The sequence below is a fragment of the Stigmatopora argus genome, chromosome 4 (genome assembly GCF_051989625.1).
Source record: "Stigmatopora argus isolate UIUO_Sarg chromosome 4, RoL_Sarg_1.0, whole genome shotgun sequence".
NCBI classification, from domain to species: Eukaryota; Metazoa; Chordata; class Actinopteri; order Syngnathiformes; family Syngnathidae; genus Stigmatopora; species Stigmatopora argus.
Genome location: NC_135390.1, coordinates 6,225,261 through 6,251,749, shown reverse-complemented (window position 1 = coordinate 6,251,749; position 26,489 = coordinate 6,225,261). Strand labels below are relative to the sequence as shown.

At 39.5% G+C, this 26,489-nt stretch overlaps 3 protein-coding genes across 9 annotated transcripts in view; 1 reads left to right on the top strand and 2 right to left on the bottom strand.

Annotated features, from left to right (window-relative positions):
• Positions 1 to 2,581: 2,581 nt before the first annotated feature.
• On the bottom strand, positions 2,582 to 8,298 carry prdm13 (PR domain containing 13). The gene is made up of 4 exons (XM_077598914.1): positions 8,017 to 8,298; positions 6,736 to 6,867; positions 6,529 to 6,649; positions 2,582 to 4,793 (listed from the first exon to the last, which is right to left on the bottom strand). Exons 1-4 carry the CDS (start codon positions 8,182 to 8,184, stop codon positions 3,331 to 3,333), a joined length of 1,884 nt encoding a protein of 627 aa, XP_077455040.1. The 5' UTR covers positions 8,185 to 8,298; the 3' UTR covers positions 2,582 to 3,330.
• Positions 8,299 to 17,960: 9,662 nt separating this feature from the next.
• On the bottom strand, positions 17,961 to 22,709 carry tstd3 (thiosulfate sulfurtransferase like domain containing 3). The gene is made up of 4 exons (XM_077599262.1): positions 22,425 to 22,709; positions 21,762 to 21,929; positions 20,133 to 20,292; positions 17,961 to 18,595 (listed from the first exon to the last, which is right to left on the bottom strand). Exons 1-4 carry the CDS (start codon positions 22,561 to 22,563, stop codon positions 18,538 to 18,540), a joined length of 525 nt encoding a protein of 174 aa, XP_077455388.1. The 5' UTR covers positions 22,564 to 22,709; the 3' UTR covers positions 17,961 to 18,537.
• Positions 22,710 to 22,716: 7 nt separating this feature from the next.
• The window catches only part of usp45 (ubiquitin specific peptidase 45), a 36,772-nt gene continuing 32,999 nt past the window's right edge, over positions 22,717 to 26,489 (top strand). For 2 of the 7 annotated variants that reach the window (XM_077599259.1, XM_077599258.1), the window contains exons 1-2: positions 22,717 to 23,358; positions 25,491 to 25,601. In XM_077599259.1, coding sequence (XP_077455385.1) covers positions 25,575 to 25,601 — 27 coding nt within the window. In that variant the 5' untranslated portion in view covers positions 22,717 to 23,358; positions 25,491 to 25,574. Of the gene's footprint in view, positions 23,359 to 24,430; positions 24,716 to 25,490; positions 25,602 to 26,489 lie in introns of those variants that run through there. The other 5 variants (XM_077599256.1, XM_077599257.1, XM_077599254.1 and 2 more) reach the window with 5 other exon arrangements.

The window sequence follows — 26,489 nt, the reverse complement described above, 5'->3', positions numbered from 1 at the left end:
TTTTCCTAACCTGGATATTTCATATGTAGAAGCCACTGAATTTGATTGCGACTGACTGCAGTCCAATCCAAAATATTGGATCCAAGTGGTGAGCATATAGTTAATACGTTGCTCAAAAAGGGTGTTATTCTTCATTACAATAACATTTTCTAACACGGTATGTGATTTGCCAATTTTTCCACTATTTTGCCTGGAACTTCCCTCGCCAACTCAATTCAACTCAGCTTTGATGGCAAGAAATGTCTTTCTACTTTAGAACATTTTACTGTTGATCTTAATTCCCTATGTGCCAGAAAAAATCTACGACATTGGCTTCAATCGACATTGGTGTTAGTCTGCCGAAACACGACGTGCTGTGCCCCAAAAGCTTCAGAGAGCAATGGAAAAGATTGCTATCTGTGCTACTTCTCCTTCTCTGAACATGGTCCTGACATCCCACATGTTCAGTCCGTGTGCGGTCGTTTGGTCGCCGGTCTTTTGGTCGCCCGGACCCAAACAACGGGCGACCAAAAGACCGGAGACAAAACAAGGTAAAACAACACGGTCTACGCATCAATAAAAGCCAACAATGGCCCTGAGTAGTTTCACTGAGCGGACGTGTGAGTGTATAAGAGTTTGTATGTACATGAGTTGTCCCCTTAGGAAGGGACGTCAGTCAGGGTCTTAACAAGTTCTCCAACAAAACACAATAAAAGTCAGGGAAATTTGGAGCTTTTCTTTAGCCTAATAATTAATAGGGCATTAAGTATGACCAAATAATAATTCGCAGTTTGTATTTAGGGAATTTGAGCAACGATCTAAATGGTAATTATCAATAACCTTCCGGGCGACCAAAAGACCGGCGACCAAAAGACCGAATACCGTTCAGTCAGTATTTAAGGCTCACAATGGACGCTGCTGGGTGCTGAACTTCCCCTAGGATTTCACCCGCAGCCATCATTCCCTTAGATGCATTGGTCCGCGTGTGTAATCCTCCATCTGCCACCCGGAGGCCGCACGTCTACGCCATGCAATCACAGGGCAAGGTACAACCTGAGAGATGTATCGAAATTCGATTCTAATTCCATTTCTCAGTCATTTTATATAGTTCTTTGTTTTTTATTCTGAAGATTAAAATGTCTGACAGGGAAAAAATAATATCATTTAAACTGTGCTATATATATTTTAATTGAAGGTTTGTTTGGATTCAGCTGCAGAGAATTTAGAAAACAACAGCATTATAATATTGTGCTTTCTGGTAGTATTAGCTGGTTGTACAGCCTGCTATGTAAGCAATGTGGGGTTATTTTTTTTCTGTTTATTTTTTACCCGAGGTCTCCTTGGCAGGCAACAACGTCAGTCTTGCTGTGCCTTTATCATAACATCATCGTCATAACTCTGTATCCTTGTGCAACTTACATCACCTCACATCATATCAGACTTGACTGCATGGCGCAAGGAGATAAGGCAGCAGAAATCCATTATTTGCCTCAAGATGATTTGGTTTGTAGTGCGCAGATTTGGTATGATTGTGGAAGTGGGACAACTAGAGTCACATTTAAAATATGCAGCGTATTATTTTTTATTTTTTTATTTTATAACAGCAACTCTATTGATAACAGCTGTTACTGGGCTACCGGAGAACTAATATAACATATGAAAAGAATCACGGATGGCACAACCTATCATAACTTTGGTGTGCATAATTTACCAGCATTTGTGGCGTTGTCCTGTTAAATTTAAAGTGCTCATGGTATCACCTATTATATTGTTTGATGATGATGTATAGTTATTTTTAAATGTAATTTTTACCATGATGAATTTTTTTGTGGAACATAAAAATATATAGTGTTAATTTAATCAAACCATCACATAATTTTGGGATATCATAACAAATATTGATTTGCATGTGTGTTGTGTTACCATAGCAATGCTTGAGTGAAGGCAACCTGTCGACTGTCTTGGAAAAGGAAACAAATGGTTTTTGAATACTTATCAAGGTCACATCTTTGCATCATGTGCACCTGCATTGGCAAGCACACGGCAATGATCTTGTCTTCATTTGCGAGCTAAAATAAAAAAGGCAGCTGGCCAATCAATAGCAAACATGACTAAAGTGATAGCAACACTTAAACATGAAAAGACTGCTTTGACTCATGTTATCATATTCTTAAAATTAGATTGTTTGTAGATTTCTTATATTTCCTATTGAATTTAATAGTTTTTGTAAGACAACTGCTTATTGGCAATCATTTTAAGAAGGTGACGATATTGTATATTATTATATTTTTTATTGTCATCTAATATGTAATATACTCAATTTGACAAGTAATCAGCATGACAATATTTTTATTTGTAGTGCTATCCTAAGTGCTTCAAAATGAAATACTAACACTATACGTTACGATTATTATTATTATTATTATTATTATTATTATTATTATTATTATTATTATTATTATTATTATATTATTATTATTGCCTGTTTAAACCGTTTAAAAATCCAATATTGCAAATATATTTAGTTTATATAGTGTGTACAAAAAAAAAACATGCATTTCGGTCAGATTTTTTTTTATTTTAAAAAGACATCAACATTTTGGACAAGAATAAAGTATTGTTTTCAATGACAATATGAACTTATAAACAAGCGCATACAACACTGTAATGTGATATATCATACTATACACATCTTTACATATATCAATACATTTTTACTCAGAAATAAATAAACACCACTGTTTGCTTCTTTAAGAACAGCGTGTCTCGGCAAGAAAGTGCAATTGGAAGTATTGAAATCATTTTTAAAAAGCGCAAGGAAGGAGCTTGGTCTGAAATGAAGTAAAAGGAAACAGATTTTGTTGTCATAATAATTACCTGGCAGCGTTTTGGTTCCAACGATTTTTTTTCCCTTAAAGTGCAGTTGAAATCGTTTTCAAGGAAGTGTGATATTTGATAGGTTTATTTTATATGCGTAAAGTAAAAAAAAAAGTAAGTTTTGGCTGGAGAATTTGAATGTAATATATCCATACAAAAGCAGGCTTTTACAAATCAAGAAATATTAAAATGTTTAAAAATGGGAATACATTTAAAAAACACCTTTTTTATCACTGCAAAAAATATACATAAATAAAAAAGACATTTTAGGCCCAAATTATTAATTCAGAAAACCGGCACTGCACAACTTTTGGACTTTCAATATGTTTTAGATTTTACTCTCTTCCGGAACAAAAATAATAATAATACACAAACAACTGGTAATTCAATTGACTGGCACGGTCCAAAGTCTTATAAATAAATGTTGGTGTAAAATAGGATTGTTGTCTTTTCTTCTTCTTTTTCAAGAATGTCTCAGTCGTTATTCTTGCTGGATTCGGGCTCACTTTGGTCGTCAGTAAAGCAGACGTCCACGTCGCTGTCATTGTCGCTCTTGAGCTCGGCGTCCTCGAACAGGCCCGCCTTGTCGTCCAACTTCTTGACGCTCTGGCCGGGGTGTCTGGACTTAACGTGGCGCTCCAGATCCCTCCTCCGGACAAGCACCTTCCCACAGAAATCGCACCTATACGGGGTGTTGCCCTCCGCGTGGAGTCGAATGTGCTTATTGAGGTTGCTGGGGTCCCCGAAGGGCCTGAAGCACACTTTGCACTTGAGCGGCTTGTAGCCCGTGTGTGTCCTCATGTGGATTTTCAAGCCATATTTCCTGGAGTATAATTTACCACAGTACAGACATAAGTGCCCCTTTTTGGGTTTTCCCGTGCCCGCGTTGCTGGCACTGCCCGCGGGTAAGGGATCGAGCCTGGTTCGGCTCTTCTCCGTGGCGATTTCGGACAGCTGTTGCGTGTGCATGGCGATCTCCCGGTCAATGTTAGTGATGGTGCCCATGTCTTGGTTTAGGGAGGGCGGCCCAAAGTATGGCATGGACTCCGGGTACTTGAGGAGATTGCTGAAGTGAAATTTAAGGGGGTAATAGGGCGAGCTGTAGAGGAGTTCTCCGTTATAAACCGTGAAGGGCATCAACGGGATGTTGCAGTCCCCGCCGTAAGTCTTCACGCCGTCGAAGTTGGGAAGGGAAAACCTTTCAAAGTGGAGTCCCGGGTGCATGTGAGGGTAGCGGGACGGGGACAGGCCGGCGTGCACGCGACTCTCGACGTGTTTGAAAGCCGACGTTTCCTCCACGTGAGGGAGCAGAGGGAAGCTTCGTAGGGCGTTGCTACACGGGACCATGTTCGAGTCGACTATCCCGGGAGGCGCGCACTTTGTCGCCGCCGGATTTGCGCTCAGCGTCGGCTTCATGTTTCCGATGAGTTTGCCGAAGGCCAAAGAAGCGCCCATCTTAGAGGCGGCGTCTTCTCGGTGCGCGTTGCCCACCGGGACCTTGGCGACGCCCGTGGGCTTGAATGCCGAGCGCACGCCCGGGTGGAAGCCCATGGAAGTCAGCATGGAGGACGCCGTGCCGAGGCCGAGCGCGTGTCCTTGGTTCCGGGACGTGGGGACGCTCATGTCAAGGGCTCTGTCCTGCTCATCGGAGCCGATTTTCTTGACTAGTCCGGTTCTCCCTAAGAAGGGGGAGGTTAATGACCTCCTGCCGGATTCCGAGATAGAGGAGATATTCTGAGAGATCCTGGGGGAAGAAGACGTGTTGGGGATGTCTCCGGATTTTGGAGACCTGCTGAAGGTCTCCGTGCCTCTGGCTTGCTGGCTGCTCACGAACCCGCGTCCGTTGCTCAGGGCGCAGTGGAAGTGGACGTGGGCTTTAAGTGTATTGGGGTATTTAAAGATTCTCCAGCAGTACCAACATATGTAACGCTCCTCGCCTGCACCAAAGAAAAAGAACAAAATTGGTAAACTTGGGTTTGTCTCTTGCAAAATGTTCACAAGTCACAGACACGGACACTCACACTCATCCTAAAATGCAGTTTTAAAGTGATAAACAATTAAAAAATATATGTTTTTATATGATATGTACGAGAATATATTTATTGATTCAACTATTATATAAATAACAATAACATGAATATTATATTAATCATTTTAATATAATAATACGGTGCTGAACATTTAGAATTGCATTGCAAACATTCTTCAAATATTATGATAACGTGTAATTAAAATAATAATAATAATAATATGCTGAATTAGTGTAGTTCTACGAAACTAAAATGTACAATAGCAATTATAAGCAATCGATAATAGTCTAACAGTGTGATCTTTAATGGATCAATATTATCTGTTTGGCCTAATTTAATCCCAACGTGGGGCCAGAACAAACATTCAGTGTGGGCCTTTATATAAAAATAAATAAAATCAAAAAAGTTGATTTGTTATATTGTTTTTTTTTGTTATGAAAAGGCACTTTTTCTTGAAAATAACTTTTTAACAATTCAAGGCTGTGGCCTCAGCTTTCGGGAGGTGCAAACGCTGACAGCCAGTCATCTTTTTAATGACTCCCAGGCGAGTATTCAGTGGTTGATATAGATGTAATGATTTTGTAATCCTCACCCGGACCATTGTTAACGGACCCCATCAAAAGAGCAAACGCCCAGCCCAATCTGGCGATGCATTGAAGGCTCTACTTTTCCTCTTTAGGCTCTTTCCCGTGGAAGTGACAGCAGCTGTGGCTTGAAATCGCAAGTCTGCTTAAACAATGACGCTGGCCCATCTGTTGACGCCTAATAATGGGAGCCAGCGTATGTCCGGGAGCCAATGCACGTTGTGCTGGGCCCGGGAATCAGGGCAATATACACCCCACATAAAAGTTAGCATTCATTGGGTCACAATACCTTAGCGCACCCACCTAATTTACCGTGAAGCACTTGTTTTTTCCCCCAATTTATTTTCTTTTTGAATAAATGAATTTTAATGGCACAGTGACATTTGTTAACCCCCAACGGAATCATCGGCCTCTTCTTTTTTTCAGCACTGCAAAAACTTTCCAGTTTGTGTTTTGAAATTTTTATTGCGAAATTTCAAAGACGGTAATTTGTGTGGTTTATTACCCGTCACATTGTTTTTTTTTACTATATCATAAAAATATTTTGACCTCGTTTTCAAAACGAGATGAGATATTGCAACGGGGAAATCTTGAGAATCTTTTGATTATTTTTTTAAACGGATTTACTCCAAACGAGCTGGTGTTTTGTCCTGATTAAAGGGATTCACACTAATCCCCTTAACACTAATACCAACATCACAATAGTGGAGTAGAAGTATATAGCCTAATTAGTGATGCGTTTTAATAAACATAATTAATTACGCGTGTACCATTGAACATCGTTTTAAAAAAAGCATATTCCGTTTTAATTAATTTGATCGGACTAATATCCCTAAAATAGAGTTTGTGTGTCATTTTCCCAAAACGCTGTCTCAAATGACAGAAAAGATGAACATAAACGTTTAAATGTAAATAACTTTTAAGCAAATGAATAAATAAATAGGATAAACATTCCAATCAATGTTTGAACAGGCTGCTGAGGGGAAATGATAATATTTAATTTATGAGTTGCCGTGATTTATACAAAATTCGGGTTTGTAAGCACGAGTTTTGCTTACCTTTCTCGTCGTGCGTGGGGGTGGCCGTCGTGGGCACGTCGTACCATTGCGCTAAAGCATTCGAGTACCAAACATTGAGTTCTTCCCCTGCTGGAATTTCCCTCATCACGCGGTAAAATATCTTTAATAAGCAAACAGGAGGGGAAAGTTAATCGAAAAGCCTAGAATTAACATGGGCGATGTAGAAAAAGGCGGTTGAATATTTACCTGCCCGCCTGGTAGGTCAGAAACGGCCTCTAGATTTTGTTCTTGACTGTTTCTGGCCGCTCGGATAAATCCGATCCAGTCCGACACAGGACAGCCAGATTCATCCACAAACTCGTCTCGGACCAAACGAATCTGAGGGAGAGAGAATATCCTTCATTCATTTATTTTCTGAACCGCTTTATCATCATTATATAGAATACATTGTGATATATATTTTTTTTTAAATACTCTCATTCAAACAAGCATTTTTTCGTATACTTTACTATTTCTATCTGTTGCAATAATATATCAAAATAATCAATTCTAAGCGTGTGTTATTTGGCACCTTGGGGTGCTGCGCTCACGCATGAGCCTTAATGCGTGTTTATCCGCTCTGCTGATAATTTCCTAAAGTGAATGACACACGGGCCTAATTGAGTTGATATGGGAAACGGATTTGAAAAGTGTCAAAGCGTTTTTAAACTGTTCAAGGATATTAAAGATTCAAGCGTGACATTTGACACGGAGATTGCACCTGATGAACACCCAAAGCCCGGGGCCACGCATTTAGATGCATCAATCACCACCACTGACAGCCTCAACAATAACTGGGTGAGATTCTGGATGCATTTATTGTGGTAAATTGTTATCTATTGTTTCTCAATAATAAGACAGGGGCAATTAGCAATTTTAATTGGCTTAAAAGATGCAAGAGCAAAGTGAATCCCTCTCCACAAATATATTACTTTATATTTAATTCCTGGATTTTTTTTTCAACACCCCGAGCCTAGGTGACATCTTTCAGTGGCCAGATTCCATTAAAATTAAACAACTCATCGGGTTAACAGGCCCGCTAGGCAGGGAAATGTGAGGCTGCTGAGGGCATGAAACCCGCACACAGCAGGCCGGCTTGCCCATTAGAACGGTTAAGTAGACGTCCAGACTGACAAGTTGGTCACTTATTGGACGCAATTATTTCCACCCTGACAGGCCAAAGCGATTAATAAGAGAGATTGTTCTCGACAGTGTTACTAAAAAAAAAAACTCTCATTATAATTATGAATGAAATCGATGCACATTTTGTAAAAATAATGTATTTTAAAATTGGACATAAATGTTAAAAGCAACAAAAAAGTTGCATAAAATAACACACGAGCAAGGATGTGCATCATTTTTTTAAAGGAAAAATAGGTTACAGCAATTTTGACGTGACCTTTTTTTTGAGCGAGCAAGTGTAGCATTTTTTTTAAATTACAGAAACAAATCCATTTATTTAAATAAAATAAAGTAAAAAAAAGTTACCTTTTTCTTGGGCCCAACTTCTTTGCGGTCTGACAGGTACTTTCCCAATTTCAAGACGCCAGGTACAGGACCTATTCGGAGTCCAGCTGGGATTCCGCAGTCTGAAACCACACTGATGGTGGTGGACGCCCGGGTGGCTTGCATGGCGTGGGGTGAGATCAGAACCATGAAGGCTGATGGAAGCCGAGTGAGATGAGAGAGTGCAGGGAAGAGGGTTCAAGGAGGAAGAAGAGAGGAGAGTGGAGGAGGAGGAGGACCGGCCCTCAAAGTGACGCGCTGGCGTTATGCACCCCTCTTTTCTAGTGATGGGTGCATGCAAGGTAACCCCCCTCCACCGCCCACCATCCACCCCTTTGGCCATCCCCTCCCCAGCCTGGGATGCGAGTGTGGCTCGAATAGGAGGAGAGTGGTCCTGAGTTTGCGCTTCGTGTGTGAGTGAGTGTGAGAGAGCTGGGCAATTCCAGCAGCTGTGAGGACAGTGGAAAACACAGCGGCCTGCGTGGTCACATGGAGACTTTCCCTCACCCCGCTGCATAATGAATTGCTCCAAACTGGTCAAGGGACACAAAGGGCCAGGCGACCTTCCCATCCCCAAAATCCAATTTGTCAAGGGCAGAGAAAAGGGGGTGCATAATCAAAGGTCCAGAGCAACCATTAATCCTCAGCATGTGGCTTTGTCCTCCAGACAGTTGCGATATTTTAACTGACAAATCCCCTGTATAATTTATCCATAAATCGTCATCCCCTTCTATTCTTTCCATTCAGGCCAGTTTTTAGGAATCAATGGCTACTTTAAATCTACTCTGGCGGCATTCTTTAGGCTTTTATGTACTTCAAAGCAAAGTATTCTCCCCCTCCTTTGTGTCCTCAGTTAGACAAAAGGATCAGGGAAGTTTCGAGGACTTGTTAACTTCTATTGACTCTCGGCGTGTGCCGGCTTGAGATCAGACAGGTACTGAAAAGGAAGGACCAGCAGCAGGAGGAGAAGCGGAGGAAAGGAGGTGGGGGGATAACTGAAACCAATCGCAGCGTCTTCATCATTTTGACTCACACAAATTATCGCTCTTGTATTTTCCATTGAACAATGTGCATTTGTCACTTAGTCTATAGGTTCAGTAAATGTTATAACCTATATATAGAGAAAAGCTGCACAAGATAGAATGACATATTTTGTGTTAGCTGGAACATATTGTTGCTAGGACAATATTTTTTCGACGTGTGCCACGTGTGTTTATTATTGCATGGAAATCAAAGCAAACATAAACTAAAAATGGTTGCCTCTGGAATGCTTTCAAAAATGACAACGATCGTTTGGTAATTTAGTAACCAGTGCAACAAGGCCAGGAAAATGTTGACATTTAACCGGCCCACTTGGAAATTCAATGCAAAATCATGCAGGATAATAATATAATAAATATCTTCCCCTACTATCAAAATGAGTGCAGAATGAAATTATGTATATAATTATAAAATTTAAAAAATATATATAGATGATAAAATTATAAAAATATAAAAAATGCATTACATTTTTTTTCACAAATTACAATAGAAATGTTAAGCATTAAATGTTTGTGACTTTAGTGGTCGAGGTGACTTAGACAATGGGGGGAAAAACATTGATCTTGATGTGTGGGTGAATGTGCAGCCTGGGCCTGCCAGTGTTGCTCCTTCCTTTTGTGCGCGCCTCCACTCAAAGACACGCGAACAATTTCATCAATAGACGAAATGTTTGCGCCTGGCTCTGTGTATGTGTGTTATTTATTAACACACCACTTTCCCCACTTGTTTTCATCCGCGTCGTGTCCTGTTGTAAAGCCCCTCACTTCTATACAGTATCCCATTGTACTCTGTTGTATTGTTTAGGGAAGGACTTCATAAGACAACATGAAAAATCCAAGTATCCAACCTAAAAGTAGAGGAGATGGAAAACTAAATGAATGTATATATGGTTTGACAGGTGATAATGTCTTTTGTTTTTTATGTGAAAAAGAAACATTAATTATAAAGTTGGATCTTTATTCTGTAACAATATTGTGGAGTCAATCAACTGTGTAAAGCTATTTAATTACGACCTGGGAAGAGTTGGAATATTTGAAGGCGAGAAGAAGGTTTTATTGGTGCCTAAGCCTGGCTCTTGCCAGTCCCTTTTTGAATGTTTGACTCTAAGCGGTGGGCCTCTGATTTAACTGGTTGGCCATTGATGAGCCATGAATATAGAGGAACAACCTGTTTCCAAAGCAAGGCGTAAATAGTGAGAGCAATGCCCCACCAGGGATCTCCATTCATGCTTAACTGACTACTTGAGCCGTGCCAAGGGTTCACCACCACCTCTCCTGGACTGGTTTCAATGGCCCACTATTTAAGACCTCTCCGAGCTCACAAGAAAACACATTTTTTATGTCGACCCATAAAACTTTGTTTGGCTCCATTCAAGAGAGCCCAATCATTGTCCAACTTGCAATGCGGTCCATTTCTCAAAGATTCCCACGTTGTAGAAGAGGCTTTGTAAAAAAAAATGAAAGAAATTAATTATTTCTCTTCATGGAAGAGAACATCTTCACATACATCAGTCACACCCTTCAATGGGCAACAACTTACTCACTGCGTTGAATTGAATGTCATTTTTCTGACATGACGACGCATGACTTCAAATACTTTTGTTTAGAGGAAGTGTTATTTATTCTTCTATTTATACGCCCACACTGCTTGTTTCCCTACGAGTCCAGGGAAAGATGCAAGGTGCCTCATACCCAACCAGCTGCTTAACACGGGTGGGACATTAGAGCCCCCCACGTATAGTAATTGAGCTTGTATGGGACTCCCACCAGGTGACACGATTGGGATTTTAACCCGGACTAATATTCCAAATCGTATTAAAGAGTATGCAAATAAATTACACAGCACTGTTCATGTGTGATTTCTATTCAAAAGTTTTGGCTATCAAAAGTCTCTGGAAAGTTTTCTCGCCGGGTTTTTTCATTCGCATTTCCCGGGTTCAAACTCACTTTGTCTCGCATGAGGAGACATGGACAAAGGCGTGTGAATTGATGTGTTTCGGTGTACCTTATAAATTCATACCTTTTCTCACTCGAGCGCCTCAGAAAGAAAGTGTCACTCAGGCCGATTCTCTCTGGTGTCCGACGCATTTAGCGCCACATCCATTTAAGCCGTTCATTCCTCGGCAAATATATGCAGGCAGGGCTGCGGATGAATAGAGCAGCGTGTCAGCCGACTCTAATTGGGATTTAGCCACCAAAGCATACGCACAAAGTGACTGAAGATCACCAGTTTCTAAGAGAGTCACAACTTTGCCCTCCTTGATGAATACGCGCAGTTAGTTCTCTCTTCTCAGGGTAAAAGCTGCATTTTAGCCACAGGATGAAGGTTAGTGACCCAGTTGAAAGTGCGGCGTGTTTCTGCAAAGCAAATGTCTGAGAAAAAAACAGCTAATGGCAAAGATCTTGTTTTAAACATGTAACCCATTGGCCTATCAAGCACCTCATGTTTTCTGGCTTTTATCTGAAGATTTTAATTGTTGCTGTTGTTAAATTTCCTAAATTTCCATCACACCTTGAGCATTACATCCATAGACGATCTGAGTCAGAAGTGAGATGAATTAGATATTTATTTATTGACACACTTCAAAATTAACAAGTTTTTTTGCTCATTACCAAGATTTTACTTCATTTAAACAAGAAAAAATATAAATAACATAAAATTAACTAATCAGATTCTATAATGGAGCGCCACTTGTATATTGTAGTAGCCCTAACATTAATTATTTTAAATATGAGATGTTTCTCACCCAAATGATAAAGTGTTATGATTAAATAATGCAGTACTTAAAGCTACAGCTACTGGTGTATTTTAAAAGGATCGACTACTCATTTTGTCTAAGTTTTATAGGAATATAATTTCATTTTATTTCTCTCTTTAGATCTGTTGCAGCAATGGCATTGAAGATGAGAAGGAACCATGGAGAGCTCCCTCTCGGCTCAGGCACAAACGCATGCACGCACACACTATGAAAACTGGTAATTATAACAATGATGAATTCCATTGTTCGTTCATTTAAAACTAGTGTCTATAATTTCCTTAAGTCAAGCCTATAAGCATATATGTTCAATTATGCACCCTTCAGATTGGATGCACATTCATTAAATTGTTATAACAAAATGTGATCTAATGACATGAGCTTCCCCTCATTATGAGCACGATTGACATTTCTGGGGTTGAATTAATTGTCGCCTGCAAGTATGAATATCTATAAGCAACACTGAGCTCTTGACAGTTTTGTTATGAACTGTATATTTAATGTAAAATTTGTACTACATATTGTACCAGGTGGTACATAATATTAGATCAACAACTGCCTTTTTTTACATGCTTTTGCAGGAGCAGGGAGGCTGAACCTTTGTTTTTACCTTTTATTTTTTGTTCAGTGCATGGCCATGGATGAGATGTTACGTTTTAGTTTTGTCATTTTTAAATGTGTCAGATGTGTCATGGCATTGTCATATTATAGAAACCGTTTTTTGTTTTCATCAATTATGCAAGTCACTGTGATGAGCAGGAACAATGCATGGTAGGATGCAGAATTTTTCAAATGGTCAAAACGAGGGGAAAATAACATTAATGCCTTTCATTCCCTTTCTCAGCTCAAATAGATTCGGTTTGTTCCATTTCTCTGCTGCAAGCCACAAAATAAGATATTGAGCATGTTTGGCATCTGCTGGCCAAATGTGATCGCTCTCAATCAACCACAGAAGGAAAAGGTGTGGAAGTGGATGGAATGAGGACAGGAAACGGCTGTATGCTGTCATTTGGTTACAAGGATAGAATTTGACCGATGGAATCTTGGGCCCTCCAGAAAGTGTCAGGTCAACTGTTTCATCCCTCAGGTGACTCTTTCTGAGTTGTGCATTTCTCTTTTACTTGCTTTGCCTCCCTGTGCTCCCGCAGTTGGATCTTGTGAATAAAATGAAAATTCATTTAACATTTAAAGACACACATAACTGTCTTCCTGTCTGTATCTATATCCTGGTAGAAGAAATACTTGATGACTTTATTTGTGGCTAAAATAGGGGTGTAAATTACACAAATGTTGAGAGATCAATAATGAGATCACTGTTACAGACAAATCCATTTCTAACTCTTGTGGGTCAAGGTCTGACGCCATAGCAAAGGCCATGCTCTTTGGTTCAGGAGCAAAGGTCAAAGCTCACGGTCCAGACAACCCAGCAGTTGGAGGCGGATAAAGGGTGGAAGAAAGGGTCACTTTGGATGTCTAGCTATTTGGTCAGTCATGAATTGCACTAAGGGCATTGCTTATTCTCAATTGTCAGCCGTCGCCATGATCTTCTTATCTATTACAATTATGAAAAGCAGAAGGGAAAGTTCTCAAAGAGAAGCAGGATGTAAGTGCAACAACGACTGACTTCACAGGACGATCTATGCTTGCCATTTTAAAGTCCCACTACGACAAATTTTTCTACACTTATTAAATGTTAAAATATTGTCAAAGAGTATTAAAAATATATTATCAAGACCCTCACAGATCCACAACTATTGAAATTATACAATAAAAGCAAAAATAGTTCATGTCACGTGCCTCCACGCAGTTGAAACCAATGACGTAAGAGAAGGGAAGGAACCGGCAAAGGGAGTGTGACTCACTGGAAAACGTTTGGTAGACAAGAAGACTCGTTGTCTTTATTCTGCAACGAGTTGTAATACGAAATTAAAAGTGGACCAGAGGAGGAAGTAAATCCTGAGGAAAACAATTCCGGAGAGATTTGACCATACAGGTTCAAACTGAGAATCACCATAACATGCACATATGAGTGAAAAAAAAAACAGACACAGAAGAGCCTGACAGAGAAGCATCTTGGGCTCCATTAACATCAGCTATCGGCCTTTTACTGAATTGTAAATATTTATTACATTTACCAACCCTGACTTTATAAGGAAGCAAATTTATAGACTAAATACTGGATTTTTTGGGCACTAAATCACTGAACATGCAGAAATTGATTACTTTACATTAATATTTACTAACCTAAGGAAAGTAAAATGGTAATTTACTGTTTTTTATTTAAAATTCTCTCCGAACTTGCTTGGGTTTTATTAGGGTACTCCGATATCCTCCCACATTCCAAAAACATGCATGGTAGGCTGGTTGAACACTCTAAATTGCCCCGGGGTATGAATGTGAGCGTGAGTGGTTGTCCGTCTCCTCGTGCCCTGCGATTGGCGGGCCACCAATTCAGGGTGTCCCCCGCCTCATGCCTGGAGTCAGCTGGGATAGGCTCCAGAACCCCTCACAACCCGTGTGAGGATAAGCGCTTCAGGGTTAGAGCGATTTGGTGCTATGAGTTTGAACCGCTACACTTTTAATATATAATTTTGCAATAAACTAACTTTTTTCATTCATTCATTTTCTGCACCGCTTCATCCTTACTTCGGTCATGAGGGATGCCGGAGGGTATCCCAGCTGACTTCAGGCCAGAGGCGGGGGACACCCTGTGAATCGGTGGCCAGCCAATCGCAGGGCACGAGGAGATGGACAACCATTCACACTCACGCTCATACCAATTTAGAATGTCCAATCAGCCTACCATGCATTGTTTTTAGAATGTGGGAGGAAACCGGAGTACCCAGAGAAAACCCACCCAGGCCCGGGGAGGACACGCAAACTCCACACAGGTGAACTGACCTGGATTTGAACCCAGGACCCCAGAGCTGTGAGGCTGACATGCTAACCACTCAAACCGCCGGGCCGCTGAATAAACAAACTTGCACAATTTAACTTTAAATAAGTAAAGATTATTTTTGTGGTAGTTCGTAATGTTTTCAGCCGTGAGGGTGTGACTGTGCCCACAGCTTGGTATAGGTGCACTAGTTATAATTACAGATATATACCCCTACCTGCAATTGGTTAGTGGCCAGTCCAGCATAACTATAACCATAGTGCGTCCATATAGTAGAGAATGGAAGAATATACTTTATATTCATCAACGCAAACATAGTTGATGTTAACGATTTTATTCAACAGTGGTTTTAAAAGGTAGGCAATAGATAAACACCAATATGGCTCACTTTGGTCCTAGATCAAGGTTGTCAGACTTGGGTTGGTTCGCGGGCCACATTAACGTCAACTCGAGTTTATGTGGGCCAGACCATTTTAGATATAATATTTCGATTTTTTTAAATAAATGGATTAAAAGAACTGGATTAAAAGCCCTGAATATTCACTTTTTATAGATCTAAAACAATGTTTATTTTAGCTTTTTATATATATTTTTAGATTTTACAAAATGATTTTTGAACTAAAAACACAGAAAAATTTGATTAAAAAATTACAATTATTGATTTAAAAGGGGGAAAATCAGGAAATGTAATATACATCTATAATCTTCATTTTAATTTGATCCTAAAACAGAAAGTCGGTACTCATGATTTACTTTCCCGGGCCACACAAAATGATGCGGCGGGCCAGATTTGGCCCCCAGGCCGCCACTTTGACACCTGTGTCCTAGATGTATCTATAGGTGTTCACACTTCTATAACATCCCTAAGAAATCATAATGTCCAATCACTGGTAACCTTTATTTTTAGAAGAGGCCCGAGTGCGTCTCTGGTGGCCATTCGGTGCACCCTGGGTGCTTTGTTGTTGGGTCGAGTTCTAAAATAGTCTTACACAATTAGTATTAGCAGACATGAAGTGAATCAGTCTGTCAGGGTGTAAAAGGAGTTGAGCCCAAACGCAAAGCTTTTGATTTACTGTTTAATCAAATCCCTGCCCTCAACTATGATCATTGTAGATAAAGGTGGCCGATACAAGTCCTGACAGCATCTAACTTAGAAAAACATACTTCTTTTTTTTTATAACTAGAATAATGTGTAATTGCACATTGACTCAGTGAATGGCAGTGGTGCGCTCAGTGTCAGAGTTCGTGCAGGGACTACAACAACAAAGAACAAACAATTCAGAACACAATTATCCAGCGAGTTAACATTTTTTCCTTTCAGGGGTTGACACAGCAAAACACCATGGCAAAGTATTTGACAGCCAGGGACGGAAGGAAAGGCGGAGAGCAACACAGATAGTCAGTAAAACATAAGTCACCTGAAAGCCAAGAGAACGAAATATGACAAAGCGTATGTTGCACTTGGCTTTACTGTTATTTTGGTGAGAGATGATGAATGACTTGTGTGTTTGCTGTGCCAAAGAGAGCTGGCAGCAGACAGTAGAAAGCCAAATAAATTTGGATGTCATTTAAAGACATTACATTCCAATCACACTACTAAGCAATAAACTGTACACCGTCATTAACAAACATAAGCAACAAAAACAATTGATGCACATTAGATCTCTTTTATTACAGACAAAATGTTAAATGTTTAAAATGTTTCATAAATAATATTGTTCAATAGTTTTTTCCTTTAATTTTACCAAGCATTCAACCTTATGCAGAGGAATTTGAAACAAAAGGACATTTTAAGAAAATAAATTTATTCTACATTACCTTTTATATTTAGTCTAGTATTTTGCTACACTCAAAGTTGTACTTTAGATCCAGATAAAGTAATAAAACAATTATTATTCACTATTATTTTTATATCTTATATACCTATACCCAGGCTGATTGGACACTCTAAATTGTCCCTAGGTATCGGTGTGAGTGTGCATGGTTGTCCGTCTCCTTGTGCCCTGTGATCGGCTGGCCACCGATTCAGGGTGTTGTCCCCCCATCACTGGCCCGGAGGCAGCTGGGATTGGCTCCAGGACCCCCCGCAACCCTGATGAGGATAAAGCGGTTCAGAAAATGAGATGAGATGAGATAACTATACCTCTCATTTTCATTTTTCAATCTCACCCCACCGCCTCAATCCCCTACTTCTCTCCAAACCAGCCCCACTATTCCAACACAAATTTGGCTATTTCTGATTTCACACCTGTGGAATCTTAAACTTTTGAACCAAAGTAGGGTTAACACTTTCATGTGATGAGATGTGGGTCACTAAATTACATCGATGCTGTAGGACCTCTAGAGTTGCTTTTTACAGCTTGAAAGAAGCTACATCTTCAAAAATGAATAAGACGTCATTACATTCATCAACACTAAGGTTTCACCATGTTCACACTACCACTGAAGTTGCCACTACGGTACTGGGTGTTAGACATACATGAAAACCAAGACTCGGGGAGTCAGAGCAGGGCGTAGATGTAAAACTGATGTGATCTGCTTTGATGGGACGAGGGACTTTAATTGAATGCCAAGCAGAAGCTGGAGGGTGACCTGATGAGGGCAGTGGAGGAACAAAGAGCCTTTGCAAGATTTGACACAAATTAGTACTTATTAGTCTAGTCTGTTTTCAGCGCATTAAAATGAAGAGAATGCACAAATGCAGGGAAAAATGGAATTAACTGCTATTGAGGGGAAAACGGATGCAAAAGATGGGGGTGGGCATGTAGTCTGAATTTTACAGTTGACATGGCACATTGATATGAGGGGAGAAAATAGTGGTCAGGCCTGCTAAGGGGGATTATCTATTGTCACCTAAAGCATTACTTGATCAAACATTTACTGCATACAGCACGCAGTCTTCGCAAGCTGTCCTTTGCATAAAGGACAGTACTGCATCAGCGAAAGGGTCACAATATCATAGATAATATTAGATCCAAACTATGTAAAAAAAAAACACTAGCAATGGCACTAAGAATAGCAAGCATATATATGTATGTATATATATATATATATATATATATATATATATATATATATATATATATATATATATATATATATATATATATAATATATATATATTAGATTCATATATTCATCCTGTATTCAGGAAATATCATTGTCACAGTAGCAAGAGGGTGAGAATACAGACACAGAAAAATACATTTTAGACATAAATAAATAGCTAATAAACATGTTTAGATTATTTATTTATTTAGTTAATAAAAAAGAGTTTTGCAAGTTAAAACATAGTACTACATATAATACAACAATAACAAAAAATATTAACATAGATGAAGTAAATTTTCTCCTTTTTCATTTAAATCAAACCAACTCTTGCCTTTGCCTCAGGCACAGGTATTTTAGTTAGCTGGCATGTTTCGATGGAATCCCTCGTGATTAAGACGGGTGACGATAGAAACATGTCAGGTAACTCAAATACGTATTTGTCTGTGGAAAAAAATGTGGCTTCATTTAATAATTTGAAGTGAAGAAGTTTGAACACAATTGTAATATATGCTTTTTATTCAAATATCAAGTATTATTGCAGCAGTATTTATGCTATTATTTGCAAACAGTCCTAATTGAATTCAACCAATACATCTTGATTTTTGAATCACAAATTAAAAAGATCCTGAAAGATACAAAGAAAGTTATAAGAAAAATAGATTTTGACAGAGTTCATAGTACCTCTTATTAAATGGTGAATTACAGGTAATGTTCATATTCAATAACATAGTAAGAAAGAGCCGGACTTCTCGCTAAATCTTCATTTGTGATGCTCACGTTCTGCCCAGTCTTGCCATCCACCCGGGTAATGCTGAACACTGAAATGGGACACAATGAAATTGTGAAATGGGAGCTAGTAATTGAAGCGTTAACCATGTTTCTTTTTTTTTTAAAGTCCTAATGAGCTTAGGTTTTTTATAGTGTATTTCTTACACTATTAAAAAACAACAACAACAAAAATAAAGAATTTACACAATTAATGTGCAAGATTTTGCGACTACTTCACTTCAGTATATTTAAATCATTAAGTATACATTTTGTGTATGGAGTACCTTGTTAAAAAAGCTATGAAATACAAATGAAGTTATGACCTCAAATTTGTATTGGATTTCACAACATACATTACACATATATATGAGTGAGTACTGGAATAACACGGCACATCTCCCCATCAGCGTGGTATAATTAAGGTGATAGACTATTTTTTCTTTAAACTACCGCATACACATACGGGCTCAAGATCGACCTCAGCCCCCATGACCATGTGAAAGTTTCCTGAAGCAAAAAGTCGGAACATTAAGTTTTTCATACAGGCAAAGGAAATGATTAACCATATAAATGGCAAACTAGTTGTCAAAACAGTTCGCTGGTCTCAGGTAGAGACTGTTAACTATTAAATCAAAGGCACTAAAGTCCAAAAGACGAGATATTTTTAAAGAATGTTTGAGAATGAGTTGTTGTTCCATCTGGCCTCTTTCCAATAAATGAATCGGATTAGTAGATGAGTTTCTCAAGAGGAGTCCGGACATCCTGTGGAGGATACTTATTTCAGCCGCTTGGATCTTGTTCTTTTGGTCATGACTCACAATTCGTGAACATAAATGAGGCTAGGAACGTAGATCAACCGGTAAATAGAGGGCTTCGCCATTCGGCTCAGCTCCTTTTTTACCACGATGGACCGATGCAAAGTCTACATCACTGCAGACGCCTGTCGATCTCCCGCTCCATTTTTCCCTCATCCGTGAACAAGACCCCAAGATAATTAAATCAGCATATCCATACCTTAAATCAGGGGTGTCAGACTTGGGATGGTTCGCGGGCCGCTTTAACGTCAACTTGATTTCACATGGGCTGGACCATTTTAGATATAATATATTTTTTTATTTTTTATAAATGGAATAAAAGAACTGGATTAAAAGCCCTGAATATTCAGTTTTTTTATAGATCTAAAACATTTATTTTAGCTTTTTTTAAATATATTTTTAGATTTTACAACTAAAAACTAAAAACACAGGAAAAAAATGATTTAAAAAAATTACAATTTATCATTAAAATTAGGAAATTTAATATACAAAGTAAGTATTTGAGTAATATAATCAGAAATTTGAGAAGAATCTTACTCATGAGCAAGATAGCTAAGAAGTGCATAGATAGGATGTTAGCCAAGTTTGTGGTGCAAGATTATCCCGCAAAATAAATTACCATTATTTTTTTGACGAAAGGAGCCCCCCCACTGCCCTCCGCCACCATCTGGAAATGACTTACACTCCCCTGTGGCTTCTATATGCATTTTAGAGGCTAATGATGTTTGTTGTAAATATTCCATGTTGTAAAATGTGTGTCAATAAGTCTTACTCTTTGTATCCCAGCTCAGAGGCTATATTAATTGCGCTCTTGCTCCTGATGCCTCGCCGGCAGGTGAACACAATGTTGTCTACTTGCTGAGGCATCTTACTCCCATACTTTTCAGTGAACTCTTCTGGACTTAATTGCAGAGCTGTAGTCAACTCACCCACTGCAAAGAAAAAAATAACACAAATTATTAACCCAATGATAGTGAAGTAAAGTGGTGGGCCGAACCACCAGAAGTGGCTTGTGAACATATTATATGTATGGGTGGCGGGTAGACAGAGAATAAAATAAAATATAATGAGTTGGTTTCGAATTAACTACTACTCTTTTGGATGGTTCCAAAATATACTCCTTTTTCCAATTTTTGGGGGCCTAGAAGTAGTGAAAGACTGATAGTTTGTTCCTGGATTGATAATCATAATTGGTAGTCGAGGAAGCTAATATTGAGGCAGATATTTGGAGCAAATTTCATTTTCAGTACAGTTAATAAAGATTTCAAAATTATCAATGAAGGTGAAATGGTAAACTTTACCTTATATTTTGTTTTAGGCCAAAACAAAAAAACAACAAGTATAGGAAGCTTCTAGAATCTGTAGCACAGTGGTTAATAACCTTGTTGGAGCTACCGAACCCCACCAGTTTCACATGCGCATTCACCGAACCCTACTTTAGTGTGAAATAAAATATGATTTTTTTCAAACTCAAGATATATAAATTCCTTGCAGCATTGATTTGCCAATCAATGTCACGTGATCATCTGCAGCCAGTGATGGTCAAGCGGGGCATGTTATCGTGAATAGACATGATGAGTCGATATGTCTTGACCTCCGCGGCACAGGCTCCACCGAACCCCTAAGACCGACTCACCGAACCCTTAGGGTTCGATCGAACCCAGGTTAAGAACCACTGCTGTAGCAGCTCATATTTTTAACTAAAGAGAGGCACCTGTGTAAGTGCTGGAGCCTATCCCAGCGACCTATGGGGACCAGGTGGGAGACTCCCTGACTCGATGGCCAGCCATTTGCAGGGCACAGGTAGAACGACAACCATTCATGCTTGCGCTCATACCTAGGGGCAATTTTGAGTGTGTTCAATCAGCCTACCATGCATCTTTGTGGAATGTGGGAGGAAACTGGAGTACCCAGAGAAAACCCACACAAGCCCAGGGAGAACATGCGAACTCCACACAGGGAGGACCCACCTGGGATCGAACCCTTTTTCTCCGGGAACTCCGGTTTCCTCCCACATTCCAAAAAAACATGCATCGTAGGCTAATTGGACACTCTAAATAGCACTTTTTAGGGCCTTCAAGGCAAAGGAGGTGAAAAGCAATGCACATCCCAATTTTCAAGATTTTTGTCTGTAAAATATTCTTTTATATAGTATTTCATTCAAATTTAACTTCATAAACTTAGTTTCCTTTTGCAGACCATCCCATGAAATATTCAGATAAAACTATTGAAGCTACAGGTTAGAATCTAACAGAATAGATAAAAGCCATAGGGGGATAAATGCTTTTGCAAGGTGCCATAGAATTCAAAATTGTACCAGTTTCTAAAACTTAGATACCTGACTGTACGACTCCACGCCCCTGTAACCAATATTTTCAAGTAAAGGGCAAACGACACTTACGGGGGAGATTAATTGCGCCAGGGATGGGGCCATCTTCTCGGAGCTCCAATGGTTCTCTGACGTCTATAACGAAAGATTTGCCCGCAGCCAAAAGCTTCCTTAACTGCTCGTAACTCACATCGATGTTTGGTGGCATAGAACTGAACTGGCTGCACCACAACTCTGGAGCTGAAAGACAACAGGCAATTTGCCACAAATTTAACCTGTGGGAGACATCTGTATGCATACAAGTGCACAAAATTGGGTCAAATTACAATGCAAAAATTAAAACTCGGGCGGCCTGGCGGCTGAGTGGTTAGCGCGTCGGCCTCACAGTAGGGGAACCTGGGTTCAAATCCAGGTGGCTCCACCTGTGTGGAGTTTGCATGTTCTCCCCGGACCTGCATGGGTTTTCTCTGGGTACTCCGGGTTACCCCCACATTCCAAAGACATGCATGGTAGGCTTATTGGACACTCTAAATAGGTATGAGTGTGATCGTGAAAGGTTGTTTGTCTCCATGTGCCCTGCGATTGGCTGGCCCCCAATTAAGAGTGTCCCCGCCTCTGGCCCGAATTCAGCTGGGAAAGGCTCCGCCCCCCCCCCGACCCCCCCCCCGCAACCCTAGTGAGGATAAAGCAGTTCAGAAAATGAGATGAAAGATGAGTTGAGAAATTAAAACTCACTTGTGCAGACACGTCCAGTGCTGATAAGTCCTGCGAAATGGATTGTCCCATGAGGCACAAAGACACTATGAAGGACACGACTTTCCCACAACAGTCGTGGAGCAACTCTGGACAATCTACTAAACATCCGGAGAGCCATGAACTAAATTAATGAATTGCGTCTAAAAAAATCGAATCTTCTGAAAGAAGCTACCTATATATAAACTATGCACTCACTATCAAACATGTCCACTAGCTGCAAACGGAGCATGCGCGCCACGCATAGTACGAGTCACGCTGACTGGGGGCAAAAGGCACACAATACTTGTTGATTTCTTTTGACAGAGGCAATGATGATTGGGAGTATCCAAGTATATAATATAAATCATTAAATGCATTCATAGATATACAATTAATGAATCACAATATTACTAAGATTTGTTATTAACTATTTGTTATTTTATTTTAGTATTTATTATTATTTTTGATATTATTGTTAGAGTTGTGCTTCGCAATGTGAAATTAACGTTGTATTTGGCTCCTCGCTAAACTTCTTTCATACGCATAACTCATTTATTATGCATTCAACTAAATTTTGCAACCATTCAGGAATGATTCGAATTTCTCGAACATTTTTCAACAACAGGACTTTAGAGCTTTCTAGTTTCCCATGAAACTTGAACGCAACGCTGCAGTTTGCCATATTGCTTCCGGGTGCGTCACGTGTTTATGTTGATATTTTGCTAGTTTAGACTGTCTACTCTGGGTGATATTTAATGTTATTTGCATGTTTTAAGTTTGTTAGCGATGCAATTGCATTTCAGTGTACAGGTAGAACACAGTCCTGATAAATGCGGTGTTTTGTCTGGTGGTAAAAAAACAACCTGTGGCTAGTCGAGTTAGCATCACTGATTTAGGCTGAAATTGTCATTCCCTGGAACCCCCCAAAATTAAGGTGAGTTCCCCAACTTCCCTGTTCATCACTATAGAATTGGTCGAACAAAATGCCTTTTTGCCTCTTCTGCGTCTTCTACGCCAATATATGTTGTTCAGTCGTTTTAGTATCGCGTGAAACTTAAGCATTTTTAAAGTCATCCCTTGGTTATTGCCAGACATTTTATATTGAAACCTATCTTATCCGAAATTATCATTAAATGGAGAATGGTACCTTCAATATCCCGATATAAGCAGTGATTGTTGGTTCATCTGCAATCTAATCAAAGGTCACAGTAGACTATTGTAAATTAATTTCACTTAGAAAGTCTGATATATATTAGATGGAATATTAACAACCATTGTTAATAGATCAAATTATTTGAATTGAATTCACCAAATGAGTACAATATGTTTTGTTACATGGTGCATTCTATTTGCAAGTTCCACTTGATTCTGTTGTCTGACAAGTAGGGTTGAGCAATGCGATTTTGCGTTTTACATATTGTTATAACATTTCCTCTTGTTGCCTATTATTACACACCTTTTGAAATTCACCCTTGCGAGGGTCGTGGGGGGGCTGGAACCTGTATGAGTCAACAACGGGCTGTTGCCAAGGTAGACCCTGATTTGGTTGCCACCCAATCGCAGGGCCTAAGGAGACTAACAACCATGCATGCACACAATCAAATTTAGGGACAATTTTCAGTGATCAATCAGCCTACCATGCATGTTTTTGGGATGTGGGAGGAAACCGGAGTACCCGAGGTAAACCCACCCAGGCACAGGGAGAACATGCCAACTCCACCAGGGATTGAATCCAAGATCTGAGAATTGTGAGGTGGATGTGCTGAAAATTCTTCCACCATGCCACCTGTCCTTAAGAAATATTAAACATTTTAACATAATCAAATTTTGTTTGAAGCATATTAGTACTTCTTGTCCAGCTCTGGTTTGGCCTTTTCTCATGTTCATTTTTATTGGCTCTCATATGTAACCCAATTGAAAAATGTTTCTGTGCTTTTAGCATGTTTCTAAGTAGAAATTAGGTTCGATGTGTTATTTTTTTGGTTTGTTTTTTGTTTTTCAAATGGTTTGGTAAAGTCACTAAATATAGTCACACATTTCTTCACACTGACTATCCACTCTGCTTTCATTATGGCATAAATTTACACAGTGTATGCCAAAGGCGACTTACTTGGGACTATAAGTGTCAGGAGTGGCCCGTTTGTCCCTCCTGGCTTGCCGTCAGGATAGAGCAGTTGCAAACGATCCTTGATTACTTCCTGGTGTGGGTATTTAAGTACCACGGAAGTAGTTAGTGATTGTCGGATCGTCCTGCGTGACACCCTACGTGTTACAGCACACATCGCTACAAGGTACTATTCCCCATGCTCCCGTTTTGTTTCAAGCCCTTGTTGTTTTGTAAAGCCTTGTTGAGTCATTAAAAGTTACTGTCATGAGAACAGCCCGTCTCGTTCCCTCCTGCTTCCCTGCTACTGGGTCCGAATCACCCCGATCGCGCCACGACGTCTTGGCGCAATCGTAACAATAAGAGGTGCTAAAAAATAGAATAATATTTAAAAAATCAAATATCACACTATAAACTAGACCTGGGTGATAAAACGGTAAAGATCATTACCGTCAAATAATTGTTGTCAACAACAATAATAATAAAAACTTTGATGAAATTTGAGATAATTATTTCCAGTCACCTATGATAACTCTGATGATTGTTGTTACTGGCATGTGTTTAGCTATTGTCGCTTTCTCAACCCACATAACATTAAGTAGGTGTGTATATTTCAGTCTTCACCAAACTTAAGTTTAGCTATAATCCTAGACAAATACACAATTGTAAAATTTAACTCTCTTTAATTTGCTAAAAATATCCTTCCGAAAACAAATTTGTGAACCAGATGTTTTGGATGGTAGCGATGACAAGGGAAGAAAGGAGCTTCTTTAAGAGACAGATTACCATTTTCAGCCATTTCAGACAGCAATGACGCTATGTCAATTTTTCTGTTAGTCATCTATGAAATTGGTAGCGTCCCAAAAAAATAAACTCAAAGTAAAATTGTTGCTTGAATGGTCTTCAGAATTGTACTATATTCCAGAAAAATATTAACACCATCCCCCCATTTAAACCTACAGAGCTCCAAATGCGTCTTAAGGACCCCCTGTCCACGCCAGCCGCCAGCATGACTAAGCGGACAAATAAACCACGGAAACCTCGAAATGAAGAATCTTCAGATGAAGTCAGCGGTAAGTCACATAAACAACATCACCATTCTGCAAATACGTACGTATAAAGCAAAAAAACCCCAATAATAATAGATAAAGAAATTCTAATCAGATCAAGCTCGGCAAATATACATTTGTACCAATTTTCTTATTTTATTGTTGGCGTTCCGGCAACTGAGTGGTTAGGCCGTCGACCTCACAGTTTTGTGGTCCTCAGTTCAAATCCAGGATGGTCCCCCTGTGTTGAGTTTGCATTTTATTTTGTGAAATGTGATAGTTGCAAAAATAAATACGGAACAAAAAGCAATGATTTGCATTAGCGACGGGGTTGATCCAATCCAGTATTGGGTTCTGATATCCTACTTGTAAATATGGAATAACTTTCCTGAAAAGAGGTCTTTCTCTATCAAACGTGATCTATGCTGGGGAAGATTTAATAGATAGGCGGAGATTTCCGGTTTGTTATAGTGACTTGAGTTGTATTTCTCAACATGACGAGAAAACCAAATTGATCAGCAAACAGCAACGACTGGCTTCACTTCAGACATAGGCTTTATCATCATCATCAAATCATCCAAAGCCTTTATTGTCATCATACACAGCTGCTGTATAACGAAATTGGTGGTGCTACTCCACAAAGTGCGTTTTCCCAGTAAAAGAACATAAATAAGTACCGTATTTTTATGACTATATGGCGCACCGCATTTAAAGGCGCAGTGTCAGTAACGAGTGCTATTTCTGTATTTGACACACACAAGACGCACCACATTTAAAGGCGCAGCCAAGCATGGCAAAACATACACCAGCTTAAACATACGGACACACGCTAAAAACACGTTTTTAAAAAGGCAACGGAAGCAAAAATGAGTTCGGTTGTACTTTATTTAGCCATTTTACAATGTACTCACG